The 14,487-nt window shown below is 35.8% G+C and overlaps 2 protein-coding genes across 2 annotated transcripts; one reads left to right on the top strand and one right to left on the bottom strand.

Annotated features, from left to right (window-relative positions):
• Positions 1-698: 698 nt before the first annotated feature.
• On the bottom strand, positions 699-3,060 carry LOC120633373. The gene is made up of 2 exons (XM_039903576.1): positions 2,828-3,060; positions 699-2,421 (listed from the first exon to the last, which is right to left on the bottom strand). Exons 1-2 carry the CDS (start codon positions 2,960-2,962, stop codon positions 970-972), a joined length of 1,587 nt encoding a protein of 528 aa, XP_039759510.1. The 5' UTR covers positions 2,963-3,060; the 3' UTR covers positions 699-969.
• A 482-nt stretch (positions 3,061-3,542) lies between these two features.
• LOC120633265 (dolichyl-diphosphooligosaccharide--protein glycosyltransferase subunit 4) lies at positions 3,543-5,778 on the top strand. The gene is made up of 3 exons (XM_039903443.1): positions 3,543-3,612; positions 3,769-3,904; positions 5,677-5,778. Exons 1-2 carry the CDS (start codon positions 3,552-3,554, stop codon positions 3,897-3,899), a joined length of 192 nt encoding a protein of 63 aa, XP_039759377.1. The 5' UTR covers positions 3,543-3,551; the 3' UTR covers positions 3,900-3,904; positions 5,677-5,778.
• Positions 5,779-14,487: the final 8,709 nt, after the last annotated feature.

The raw sequence follows: 14,487 nt of genomic DNA, 5'->3' as shown, positions 1-14,487 counted from the left end.
ATTGTGACAATTTAGGAATGACATTTATTTTTTTATTCTGGCTTAACGGCTCTGGGTTCTAATTCTAGCCCACAGATAAGGCAAGAGCTACAAATGACAATCATTTAGGTGTACCTTGTAAGTACATATTAGGCATTACGCTGCAACGAGCCACAATCCAGTGGCAACCCGTAGATAGTTGACACGGGAGAAATCGCAGGGCACGACTAGTATGTTAGTACATATGACTGTGTAAATGTAATATGTAGGTAGTATTAAATACGTACAAGACAGGTACATTAGCAATATCTACGTTCGTCTTGTACATTTAGTAATCCTCAAGCAGGGAGATTTGAAGATGCCTGGATAGTTGTCAAGTATTTTCATTATTTTCGGTGGGCTGAAACGTTTTTACATACTTAGATAATATTATTAATATTTGGTGTCCCGTGCCACGCGCCTCTTCCGGCGCTCCACGTTTGGCAAGGAGTATACAACAACAAATACACTTTTAACAACTATTACCCTGCGGTCACCCATTATAAATGGGCCTTTTTTATTGGGATGGATTGGATAATTTGTTCGTAACATTTTTACAAAAATGAAAAAAAATGCTTACCTATTTTCAATTTAGTTTTGATAAAAATGTAGGCGTTAAATACACCTCTTTGTAGTAACAAAGTTATCAACTAAAACAACAACAACAGATAATTATTTTCATATTACTATTTTAATAAAATCATTACAATTTTGTCATAAAATAAATTTTAAACTACTATGGCACAAAACACATAGAATTATAATTAATTAGGTTTAATAAATAGGCACTAAAATAGAAATGCACCATGAAACAATTATTAATTACAAAAAAATATTATATTCTAAAACATTAACAATATTTTAAAGCTTAGAGGTATTCCACCTACCTAAGTGGGTACGCTATATATATTTTGACAGTTCATTTATTTTGTAGGTATTTTAATTATTTGTTTATTGTACATTATTTTGCTGAGTTTTTAATTGTTCTACTTGAAGAGTAAGCATTCTATTAGCTTCAACCAAAGAATTTTGGTTTTGTTCCAAATTGTGAACTTTCTGATTTAATGTGTTTAACTGTTTTTCTAAATATAACTTTTGTTTTGTTAAAGCCATCATGATATGGAGGAAGTAGTTTCTGTTATCATCTGCAACATCTGAAATGAAATCTTTCAATTCATTAACTACTTTTGTGTCCGTCATATCATTGTTTGTTGCATGTATGTCACCAGATGGCTTTATATTCGTAAAATTACCATTCAGAGCTTTATTATCATCTTGGATACTATTGGGAATAAAAAGAGGTGAAGGAATGACAAAATTTTCACCTGCACTTTTATTCACTGGAGTTGAAATCTTATTCATATTTCTTTCTGAATCGAATCTTAGTTCATGTTTGTCACTTTTTCTATCAAAATCAAAATCTAAGTCAATATCAAAATTATTTGATTTATTGAGACCAATAAGAAATGAGCTTTGATTAGCTCTGTTATCTCGAGAATTGGAGACATTTATATTATTGTTTGGAGGTGTATCATTCATGAAAAATATGTCTGATGATCTTTCAGTAGCAGGTGTTTTTACTTTAGGAACAGATATTGGGTCCATTTCTTCTCTGAGGCTTATGTCAGTTGGTACTAACTTCTTTCTTGTGGGCTGAAAAGCTACTTTGCTGACACTTTGATCATGTCCCTTCAGAATTTTTAATGGTCTGCTTAAATCTCTAAGATCATATACAAGAACATCACAATTCTTACTTCCCAGTGCAACTTGGTTATCTTTATTCATGGCTATAGATGTTAGAGTATGTGATGTCTTTACTGTTGAGACAACATTCTGTAGTTTAATATCATAAACTTGTATAATTTTGTCATAGCCACTAGATAGCATCACATCTTTGTTTATAAGTGAGAAAGCAAAGTCGCTGACTGGTGATGCGTGAATATTTTCAAAGAATGCTTTATCATGATTTGTGTTTACATCTCTGAGTATAACATGACCTTCTTCTGTTGCAAGACCAAGTAAAGACTGTGACTCATGGTGAAACTTCATAGCGGAAATACTTTTAGAACATGTTAGTTTAACTCTTTGAACTGGGATATTTGAAATTAGGCCATAGATAACTGTATCTCCATTTGACATTGTAGCGGCCAGGCTTGTGTTTTTGGCATTGTAACTTAGGATGTTTACACAGGATGGATGAGACAGTGTTGGAAACGCTTTAGTTATTGTTTTATGTTTCGTGTCCCAAATTTTAACATTTCCACTTTTTGTGCCAACTGCAACATGGTGGTGACCATCTCTGTGGAAGCTTGCTGACCAGGTGTCCTTTATTGGAATATGTTGTAAGCTTCTGACATCATGATCTGTTGGACATAATATTTCTACAAGGCCTACAGAATTTACCTGTAAGCAAGATTGTTCCTTTAAAAAAACAGTTAAAAGTATTCAATTAATATTTTATTTCATCAATTTGTAATATTTGTGGTATTTAAATTCTTATAAAACACTCATATCTCCGGAAAAGTTAGAGGTGCGTGCGAGGGTTTGAACTTAATCCCCCCGTAAGTGAAGCTAAAATCCCAACTAGTCCATCACCAAATTCAAATTGAGATGTTTTATTTATGTAGACCATATCACTGGCACTTATGAAGCGTTCATACATTTAACATGTTACTACTAATGTTAGTAGTGATGGTGATAACTGCATTCATTAACATAAAACTAAAGCTATGCCGGAACCGAAGCTAGCACCGCAAGTTTTATCTTATACTGAATGTTCTAGGAACTAACTATTTTGGTAAAACATTACCTGTAAAATGTATTTACTGTCGTCGCTCCATGAAACATCTCTCATTAGGCCATCGTAACACCCGTTACTAAACTTTAAATCCCAACTGTTAACGTCGTGAATTAGTAAACGTGAACTAACGGAAGATAAATACATTTTCAAAATTGTAATTAATTTATCTTTTAAATTTAAATTGACTAATTATTTTCTAGTCTGTTTGTTTTTAAATTTCTTGCAATTTCCTAGTAGGTTCGTTCCAAAAATTTCAACCACAGAGTACAGACTATAGAACAGATTAATCACAGATTAAATTCTTACTACTAACTAAAAATAAAAATAACGATGAGCATCAGTTTTTAGGGTACAATTAAAACTAAACTAAAAAAAAACGTAGTGATTACCTTCTCTTTTAGTACTTTAGCACGTAATGTTCATTTCACAGATACAAGATAACTTTCCATTCATTAAAACTTATCCCTTTTGTAATAAAGAAATACCAGTTTCAATGACTGCCCTGTACTTCACAATACACCAAGCAAGGTTGAGGCAAACTTGATAGATGATCCTTAAATGAAAATAATATTTCAGTAACTTAGATCCTTTAGCACTTCTTTGCTAAAGATGGATTGCTAAATTGTTAATTTGTTAATATCAGGGCTCAAAAAATGGTTTAAAAAAAAATAGATAATAAATAATTATGATAACCAAAGGTCAATCATATCTGACAATCTGATAGTCTGTGTTAATGTCAATTGTCTTTTATTTACGTGACGTGTACTTGCGGCATTACGAATTTCTATTCAATTGTAAGTTGTTTTTATAATATTTTTACTATTATAGTTTAAATAAATTGGAGCCATTAACGTGTGCTTTAATTTTTGGAGCATACATGCCCTTATAGTAGGATATTACCTTTTAAACATTCAAACCGGCTGACGAAGATTTTGTACTATTATTTTCAGGTTGTCAAAGGAATAAAGAAATAATAATGATTACTGACGTCCAGCTGGCTGTGTTTTCGAACATTCTGGGTGTTTCGATTTTCTTACTGGTCATACTTTATCACTACATCAACGCAAACAGTTCAAAATAAATATGGTGAGAATCATGTTTTTTTTAATGTAAAAATTTGGAATCTGCCATAAACAGTCATGTACCTTTGTGTGCGCTCAAAACAATGGGTTTGGAGATTTATTAGTATTTTTAGTTTATTATTGTTATTCCCAAACCAAACTAAAATGGCAGGTCATTATGTAGTTCTATTCTTTTTGCTATGTTAAAGGATTGAAAGATTGATAATTTTAGACCTATCAATTTACTTGGGTTCAATGGTGGGTTTATAAACATTATATTGGTAGCATTCTGTAAATGACTTTGCATTTGAGAGTCTCATTCCACAATTAATAATGTTGGTGTGGGCTTCTTGGACCTTACACATAAAAAGTGCCATCTGTTGGCCTATTTGTAAACCACCAAAGTACTTGGTTATTTAGAGCAGGACCAGATTTTTTTTAAATAAAATGGTGTTAAGTCCAATTTGTTCTCCTTCCTAAAATTATTGACTAAAAGTTTATACAGGGGTCAATAAAAATTACCAGATGGCTCTCAACCTCTAGTTGTTTACATTAAAACTAACCTCTTTTTTTAACTCAACAGTTTGTAAAATATCTAATATTCAATATTTTATATACATACACTTCTTGTTACTTCTCTGTAAAGTAAATTAGCAACAGTGAACATAAAGTAGTCAGTTTTATTGACGGCAACTACAATGCCGAAAGCTATCTGGTATTTTTTATTCAACACTGTATACCTACTGGAGGAATAAAAAAAATTGTATTTCACAAATCACAGGTAGTTTTTCTCTATTGTTTGTCATTGTTTGAAGGGTCTTTTTTGTATGCAACTATGAGTTGACTGCAATCTCCCGTTGTGGTTACTGATGATGCAGATTAAGATGATAGAGGGCTTACCTGCACGGCTAGCACAGGCAGGAGACGAAAATTATATCCCCTATCCCCTGACAAGGGATATAATTAACGTGCCCACCCGCTAAAGCACGGGAACATGGAACAGGAGAATTTTACCCACGTTTATAATTACACAGATTTGTTGTTTGTGTACAAAGTTTGTATTAAGCGAAAGCTTATAGAAAAGTCCTATTATAGTATAAAGGATTATGTAAACGATAAAAAAGCTTGGGTGTAAACAATTGCTCTAACCAGGTTGCTTCTTAAATATTTTCTAATGACAATGTGAGATGGTGATAACAAAAAAAACACCCGGCTAAGTTTGTTGTGGGCTTCTTCTTAGACCAGGGCGCGATTGGAACCCTCGTAGCTTTAGTTTTAAGTTTACGATTGTAGTTATCGCCATCACTACTCACTGCTGTGTACACATTTTGTATATAATAACGCATCGAAAGTGCCATCTATGTGCTTATTTGAATAAAGAAATATTTGACTTGACTTGACTTGATATTATTTGAATATTATTTCCACTGGTGCGCCAGTGCTCGGAGAGTTGATAAAGCTGTGGGAGAAGATACATTTTTATCCTTTCCCCGGAGAGATAGTTATCTCCTGTCTATGCTAGCTGTGCTGTTATTGTTATAGCATTCATATAAAACTCATACTGGTAGATTTCTGTATTTGATTTGATTTTTCACTTTGTCAGAACGCTAAAAACCTACTTGCAGGCACTTGCTAGTTATGGTCCAAGCCTCCCACCAGACTAGGAAAATCCAAATTTAATAGATTCCCAAATCTTCCGGAATCTGAGACCTAACCTGTTTAAGTTGACATCACTAACCACTGGACCAGGGAGGCCGGCAAATTGATTTATCAATGAAAAACATGTTTTTGTTGCAGGTGCAATTCCAGAAGAACTTACTTATTTTGGGTTATAAATAATGTACAACTTCTGCTAAGTGTATAATAAATTAAGATGTTAATAAATTAAGATAAACCTAATTTGTGTTTTAAATGCCTAGAAAGTGAAATATACTCAGTTAAAGTCTGGCCAGAAAAATAAAAAAACCTGCCTCACACTGGAGATAAGTTTTTGAGCATAGATCTACCACACTGCTCCAATGTGGCTTGGTGGGCTTTAATAACTAGTACCACAATTAAGTGATAATAATCGGGACCGATGGCTTTACGTGCCCTCTGAAGCACGGAGGGCTCACCTCTGACACCGCCAATTTCCTAACTCCGGTCACGTGCCGAAGATTCTAAAATCAATCCCGTATCTTAGGGGCCAGTGCCTTCCCAAACATTCAACATTCAATCATTGAGATAATATATAGTGTTTAACAAAGGAAACTTTTAAAGGTGTGTTGAACTCCTAACGGTTAAGTGAGAATAGCACGCTGACTGGAACGCCTGTGTATGTGTGTGTGTGGTTATGTGTATGCGTGTGTGTGTTTAAGTTTAGTGTAATAAAAAAGAAAAATCCCAAAAACCTCCATATTGCGGATAAAAATTCCGTACACTTACACCGTCAAATGTATTGCCATGCAAAAGAAAGCGTTCCCAGACCAGGTTCTTTGGTCTGGTCAGGCTTTACCTAATGTGTACATATAATAAAAGTGTGTATGTACCCAATGTAATGTAATATCGGCCTGCCTCTGTTAATTTCCGAAATGCCTGGACCTTTTTGAAGGGAATTTCAGAGGCTGGTAGAGGATTACACAATGAGTACCATAGACTGCTTTTTATTTCGAAAACTTCTTAGTGAAGGTGTTGCTTGCTTTGTCTGCTGCTTTGTCTTTTCATAAATTTAAAATGCACTTATACATTTCGGAACCGGCAGGATTAAAAGCAGCCCGAGCACTTTACTACTAAGCTACGGCTCTCATTCCATCAATGCTTATTGACTAAGGGCTCGAAACAAACAGATACATTTATTTAAAACAATATATTCTGTATACATAAATAAATACACATACTAAGACAATACACACAACGCCGCCTAGCTAAAGTAAGCGTAGCTTGTGTTCTGTATCTACTCAAAAGCCACGCTAAGATGACTGATGAATATTTTTTATGAATAATATACATAAATACTTATATAAACATTCATGTTCATCACTCAAACATTTTCCGTCCTGGGAATGGAACCCACAGCCTTGGACTCAGAAAGCAGTGCGCCCACTGCGCCAATAGGCCGTCTTAATAGTACTACATACTTAGTAGCCGTATACAGTTTAAATAAATGTTTGCGTGTTTTAGCCATTTTGTCTTTGAATTATTTTCAATTACCCACTATTCTTTTTTAAATCCCACTATGAAAATATAGCTTTAGCTAGATAATATATCGGACCCTGTCATAGATAAAAATAATCACCATCAGCCGATTATCGGCCAACTACAGTTCACGGATGTCCTCTCAAAATGAGAAGGGTTCAGGCCAGGGTCACCTCGAGGGTACCTACGTGGCGGCACCGCGCTCCTTCTGTTCTCAAAAAAAAAAAAAAAATTTTGGCAGTCTGTGCAGCCGTGTCACGGCTGGTCCCACACTGAAAAATTTTTGTAGAGATCATCACACAATTTTTTATCATACTTTTGAGAACACTATGGAACAGACCTGCACGTTTCCTCACGATGTTTTCCTTCACCGTTGCAGCAATTGATATTCTAAGTATTTGAAACGCACGAAAAGCTAGAGGTGCTTGCTGGGATTCGAACTCGGTCCCCCGAAAGTGAAGTCGAGTTCCTATCCACTACGCATATCCCCACGTATTCGTTCGAGCAGTGTATTATAAAGTATTTTTCGTGTACTAGGTTAAATAGTGAATAACCGGTAATCGCGGTAAGATTGCTTTTTATTACCGGTTTTATTGCCCTTCAGTATAATTTATAGGGCGGTCTGCTTCATTCGGCTTCGGGGGGCGATTATCGAAGCACTAGATTATCTGACTGTAATCCTTATGGCGAGGAAAGATTGATGATACGTAGGTAGCTATATGTTTTATAGTTTTAAATTAGTTGCATGACATTAATTTCATCATCAATTACAAATAAAAATGTAAATGAATGTAATGTAAACAAATGTAAATTAATGGTAACTCAAAAATCGAATTAGTAGGCCCGCTAAAGTTAGGCGATTACTAAAGCGGACAGCGGTACTCAGGTAGGTACTATTTTAACAAAGCAGTTTATTTGTTATACTTACCTGGACGTACTAGGGATTATTATACTTAACGACAATGAAAAATAGATTATACCGAATTCTGACGCAAAAATTCAAAAATATTAAAATAACAATGCTTTAAGCGATGTTGGACAGCCTGCAAAGGAGACAATTTTTTTATCTCCCGAATATTTTCTCTGACAAGGGATACAATTTAGGTATCTACTTGTCCCCTGCCAAAGTAAGACAACGGGTAAAAGGTGAAGTTTTTCCCCGTTAAATATTACATCTATGTTATTTCCATCCGTGCGCCCATGTTCGGAGTGAGGATAAAATTACTGTGAAAGAAGATAACATTTTATTCCTTTCCAATGGAGAAGAATATCTCATGCTAATTGATAATGATTACTTTGGATGAATCCTTAAAAAATAATTAACTTTGATATGTCTGGCCCAATTTTCCGTTCCGTATACAGTGTCAACCCTGCCTACCCTACCCTACCCAATATAGTTCCAAACAAGGAGGAATCGGAATCGTGACATCTTACTGAACAATTTGAAATTCCCAACTAAAAGTAGCCCCGAGGGACGCACAAAGGACACGGGCCATGTTTAATTAATGGCATTATTCCAACAACGGAATGCCCGTTACAATGGACACGTTAACGCACGGATCTATACGTTTTCTCTTACTTACATACTCGCCCGAAAATTCCACTGTCCTAAAAGAGATTTTTCACGTACCGAAAGCACCTATTTCTAATAGCGATTTTATTACAAATTCTGATAGCTCACCTTTAGAAACTTTTAAACGCTATTCTTCTCCGGCTCGTCCGTGCTATTCAGTTTCCGTAGGCGTTCTTTCTAGTTTTTTACTTGTTGCTCGACTTTTAAGGATTTACCGTAAGCCTTTTTTCAAGACTACTGGCTACAACTCTTTGTAACTTGTCTTATAATGTTATAAGTACACTTCTTTTTGTGTAAAGTATGATTTGTAAAAAAAAAAAAAAAATCGATGAAATGAATAAAACAAACAGAGTAAAATTATAGGTGCAAACACTTAAATAATATAGACAAACAATGTTTTTGTAAACATTTTAAACCACCCCTTGAGCGGACAGAGCAGGGGAACAGAGTGGAATAAACCGATTAATCGACTAATTTAGAGTTTTGCAAAGTGTGGAATATATGAACGCAGAATTATTTTTAGTCAAAAATTTTATTCATCATGCAATCTACCATTTGCCAGTTAAGAATCTCAATATATAGCCAGGCTCTAAAACTGGATATTTCGGTCGCACATTAGCATATGAGCAAGGCATCTAATTTTCATCCAATGTGGTCAGAGCACTGGGAGTGTTGACACGGTGACGCTAAATTGCATTGGACCCACTCTCTTGTACTGTTTATACAAATACAAAATTGTTTCCCTGAGGGAATTCGGCCATATGGCCATATGGTCAAGTCACCCCTCTGCCTAAAAAGGCCAATCCTGTTTCTTTCTCTGATTTCCGTCCCATTTCTATTTTACCGTTCCTTTCTAAAGTTCTTGAGAAGCTAGTTTACGAACAATTCCATCTTTTCCTTAATAAAAACTTACTTCTCAGTCCCTTGCAATCCGGCTTTCGTGCTGGTCATAGTACAGTCACAGCGCTAGTAAAAGTAACTGATGATATTCGGTGGGCGATGGATAATAAGGAACTCACAGTACTGATACTGCTAGACTTCAGTAATGCCTTTAACTCAGTTGATTATGATATCTTGTTGAGTATCCTGCGCTCCATTAACATATCTCCATCGGTGATAGATTGGTTTCGGAGTTACCTGTTTGGTCGTCGGCAACGCATTCGGATTGAGGAGACCTCTTCATCCTGGTGTGATGTTGCGGCCGGGGTACCTCAGGGCGGCGTGTTATCTCCCTTACTCTTTGCTATTTTTATTAATTCAATTTCCAAACGTATCTCTTCTCTCTATCACATGTATGCAGATGATATCCAAATCTATCGCCATTCAACCCTTGATAACCTTGGTTCTACTGTTGCTGCTATTAACACCGATCTTAATGAAATTTTTGAGTGGAGCAGGCAGTATGGACTTAAGGTTAATCCAGCAAAATCTCAGGCTATTATTATTGGAAGCCCTGGTATGCGGTCAAGGGTTGATTGGGGAAATCTACCTAGTGTTGATTTTAATGGTGTCACAATTCCGTTTTGTGCCTCTGTAAAGGACCTTGGCTTGCATCTTGATAAAGAGTTATCGTGGTCTGTGCAAGTCAGGGATTTGAGTAGAAGGACTTTTGGCACTTTTAGGTCGCTGTGCCGTCTGCGATCCATTCTTCCAATCCCGACTAAAGTTATGTTAGCACATTCTCTTTTTCTCTCTATTCTCGACTATGCGGACGCAAGCTATCTTAATTTGACCGAGGACTATCTTAACAAACTTGAGCGTCTTCAAAATCTAGCTATTCGGTTCATATTTGGATTACGCAAATATGACCATGTATCTGAATTTCGTCAGAAGCTTAAGTGGCTCCCTATCCGCCGTCGCCGGGATCTTCATGTACTTTCACTTCTGTACTGTGTGTTATTTAATCCTAAGACTCCTTCTTATCTTAAGGAGAAGTTTAAATTTCTTGGAGTGCAGTCGGAACTTAGATCGAGTCGTGCGCTGACTTTGAGCATGCCGTTCCACAAAACGAAGTTTTATAAGCATTCGTTCACTGTCAAAGCTACTGAATTGTGGAATGCACTCCCATTGATCATAAGACAGTCGAAGTCATTGGGCATATTTAAAAATGCTGTTAAGGCTCATTATCTCGCTCAGTAAAGACGACTATTATTATTTATTATTATTTATTTATCTACTCAAACTCGTATTGAAGTATTTATGGTATATTAGGATATGTATTAGTATATTTATTTTTTTATATTTATCAATAGTATTTTTAATTTTTTTTTATTTGTGTAGTCTGGTTTATGTATTAGTATGTAGATATTTGTATGTATGTACTAAATAGTGTACCCCACCTATTTGTTTTCTTTTTAGTTTTCCTAATCCTAAGGTTGCCTGGCAGAGATCGCTACTTAGCGATAAGGCCGCCTTTTGTATCCTGCTTCATTCTTCATGTGTTTGTTCTTTTTTTGTCTTGTTTCTTTGCTTGAGTGGTGTACAAATAAAGAGTATAAATAAATAAATAAATAAATCTCCAGAGAGATTTTCATAATACGCGGGTGATATTATAATGCAAAAGTGTGTGCGGAAACACAGGTGCAATCTCTATTCCCACACTCTCATCGTCCAATGGGATGGCAGCTTAACGTGCTCTCCGAGGCACGGGACTGAATCACCGCCAATTTCCGAATTTCGGTCTGGTAGATACTAAGAATGCCATTCGGCTCCTGGGATACATCCCGCTGACAGGCGCATGGACTGACAGATGGGACGGGCAGCGGAGAATTAGTAAAAGCACAGTAAATATAGATATTAAATATATTTACTGTCCAAAGCTGGCAAATGTATGCAAAAAAGGCGATTGGGGTTTATTGCTAAATCGAACGGTCTATCCCCTACGGTCCTCATAATATCTACTATAATGCCCGCGTTTTTAACTGAGTCGTTGTTATAGTTAACGCAAAAGTGCGAAGTAAATACCTCCGTCTAATGTGAAACGAGTGATAGCCCAGTTCGTAGGACTTCGACATAACTTTCGGGGGCCGAGCTCCCAGCAAGTACCTCTAACTTTTCCAAGTTATGTGTGTTTTTAAACAATTAAAATATCACACGCTTCAACGTTGACGGAAAACATCGTGAGGAAACCTGCATGCCTGAGAGTTCTCTATAATCTCGGCCGATTGGCGCAGTGGGCAGCGACCCTGCTTTCTGAGTCCAAGGCCGTGGGTTCGATTCCCACAACTGGACAATGTTTGTGCGATGAACATGAGATGTTTATCTGTATATTATAAGTATTTATGTATATTATTCATAAAGAAGCTTACTTTGGGGCTAGGTGGTGATGTATGAATTGTCATAATATATTTATTCATTAATTATTCATTTATTGTTCTCATAGGTGTGAAGTCCACCAAACCGCACTAGGCCAGCGTGGTGGACTAAGGCCTTAACTCCTCATTATGGGTAGAGACCCGTGTCCTGTAGTGGGCCGGTATGATGAATGTGAAAGTACATTATGCCTAACATATTCCGATCAGAATTTTGAGATAAGATCAGATAGGATGGTCTTTATTAAATTACTCGTAAATGAATAGTTTAGAAGGTAAGTAAGTACTCAATACCTGCCTAACTGTCAAATTCGAGGCACATATATTACTTTACAAAGTTACTTTATACAAAATCTGTTAATGATTTCTTTATCATTTGCCTTTTATATTTCAGCGTTTGAAAAAAAAAAAATCTAATTATAAAACAATTCCCTACCGCGTCTTAAAGTTTTCATTTCAATAAAGTATTTTCCTTAGGCTGAACAAACTTGGAAGTGGTATTACTCTATGTTCCGCTGGGTTGTTTATAGTCACAGTTTGCGGATCGCGGTGAGCCGCCTCGTGGGAAATTAGAGAAGCCGCGATCTAGACCTTACAAAACACCTAATTCCGAACTTTTTAACTGCACACAAAATGGCGGCCCAGTGTATACTTGCATCTTCGTGTTTTAATATTACTTGAATGGTGGAATAAAAGTAAATACCGAGGACGAAGACGCGATTAAGATTCGTTCGATTTCGCGTATAACTACCATACTCCCTAACAGGTTAGCCCGCTACCATCTTAGACTGCATCATCACTTACCACCACGTGGGATGCTGTCAAGGGCTAGCTTGTGGTGAAAAAAAAAAAGAAAGTTATTGTCATACGCTTTTATTTGCTCTAGAAAGTAAAAATATTTTCGGGTTTTCGTTATTCTTTTTATGTTTGGCACCAAAATAATTGGCTGGTAGAAAATGCTTAAGCATGTGTTTAGTTTTTGGTTGTTCATTGAAGGGTAAAAAAAATGCTCACAGAGTGTAAAACGGGGACAGAGGAGCTTATGAGAAGTGCCTATCTATACATATAATAAAACTGTAACTGAAAGATTTCTTTTTAATATATTTTGAAAATTATGACCGGGTGATGCTTTATAATCGATACTGAGTCCAGAACAGATGTCTATTTAATTTTTGTCTGTCCGTCTGTCTGTTCGGGCATCACGTGAAAAGTACTGAACGGATTTAAATAAAATTTGGTATAGTGGTATCTGATATTCCGGGTCAACACATAGGATATATGTTTTTTGTAGAGTGGTTTACACGATCACCGGAAGGCATCGGATATCCGGATTTATGTGCTTTTTTAATTCAAGCAATTAGATACAACTTGCTTTATTGGTGTTGGAAATCATCGTCAGAAAATCTATAAACGATAGTTCTCCATAATTTTCTCAAAGGCACGTGAAGTCTACCAATTTGCATTTGGCCAGCGTGGTGGATTACTGCTTCAACTATTTTCTTTCTAAGATGAGACCCGTGCCCTGTAGTGGGGCGGCTGGCTAGCCCCTGGCTGATACCTACGCTACGTCATAAACATGTTGTGACGTCACTACAAGATTCATTAATATAGAATTGCTTTAATAGTTCTATTTTGCTTTATATAATTCGTAATAATACTTGTCTATATATTTAATGTTTTCCAAATAGAATAATAACAATTTATTTCGTGAAATAACTTACCGGAAACTAATATCGTAAAATATTATTATTGGTTCGTTTTGTTGTCAACAATGTAAACGGTACCTGAGCCGTATAAAAGTGGAAGCATTACCTTCTCAAGCGTTCATTCTGTATCAAGTAATTGTAGGGGGAAAGTCTGTATATGTCTCTCGATTATATGTCAAATATAATAAGTGAAAACTAGTATTATGCAAAGTCCTATCCCCATATTCTTTAACATGATGAATGAATTATTAAATGAAACAATGAATGAATACTTTATTTACTTTATACTTTTACTGCACACAACAAAAAGACAATAAAAAAAGAAATGTGTAACAAAACAAGTATACAATTTGGCGGCGTTTTCGCTTCACAGATGATGATATTTTTGGTAATTATTTTTATTAGTAGATATGTAGCCATTTTGGGTTGTAAATATTTTAGTTTATTCTTGTGAAGTGAGAAAGAAAGAAAGATAAATAAAATAACCTACGACTCCTACAAGTTGGTGTGTTCATAAAATATTTAACAAAATTATATATTTATGAGGTATTTTCTTGGTAACCTGTCAAATATGTTTTGGAAATTCTGTTTGTGCTTTATGTGAAAGCAATTTTCTCCGAGCATCAGCGCGATTATGGGATCAACTTCACTTTCAATAATAACTAAAGAAATGAAAGTGAAGTATCTGTTATTAAAAAAGGTCGTTGAAGAATTATTTTATTGAAGAAGGCGACAACAACGTGTCGCTAAGCGGTTTAGTGTTCCGGTCCGATTTCGCGTAGAAACCGATTAGGGGTATGACTACCGTACTCCCTAACAGGTTAGCTCGCTACCATCTTAGACT

Source organism: Pararge aegeria, chromosome 21, assembly GCF_905163445.1.
Source record: "Pararge aegeria chromosome 21, ilParAegt1.1, whole genome shotgun sequence".
Taxonomy (NCBI): Eukaryota; Metazoa; Arthropoda; class Insecta; order Lepidoptera; family Nymphalidae; genus Pararge; species Pararge aegeria.
Note: the sequence above shows the minus strand (reverse complement) of the source record. Positions and strands in the feature narration are given on the sequence as shown.

Excerpts from the sequence above, each read along its gene's own strand:
- LOC120633373 (XM_039903576.1), bottom strand. The coding sequence starts at position 2,962 with ATGTATTTATCTTCCGTTAGTTCACGTTTACTAATTCACGACGTTAAC. Across the intron at positions 2,422-2,827 it reads ACAGTAAATACATTTTACAG|GTAAATTCTGTAGGCCTTGT; the intron begins GTAATGTTTTAC and ends TCTTGCTTACAG.
- LOC120633265 (XM_039903443.1), top strand. The coding sequence starts at position 3,552 with ATGTCAATTGTCTTTTATTTACGTGACGTGTACTTGCGGCATTACGAA. Across the intron at positions 3,613-3,768 it reads TTACGAATTTCTATTCAATT|GTTGTCAAAGGAATAAAGAA; the intron begins GTAAGTTGTTTT and ends TATTATTTTCAG.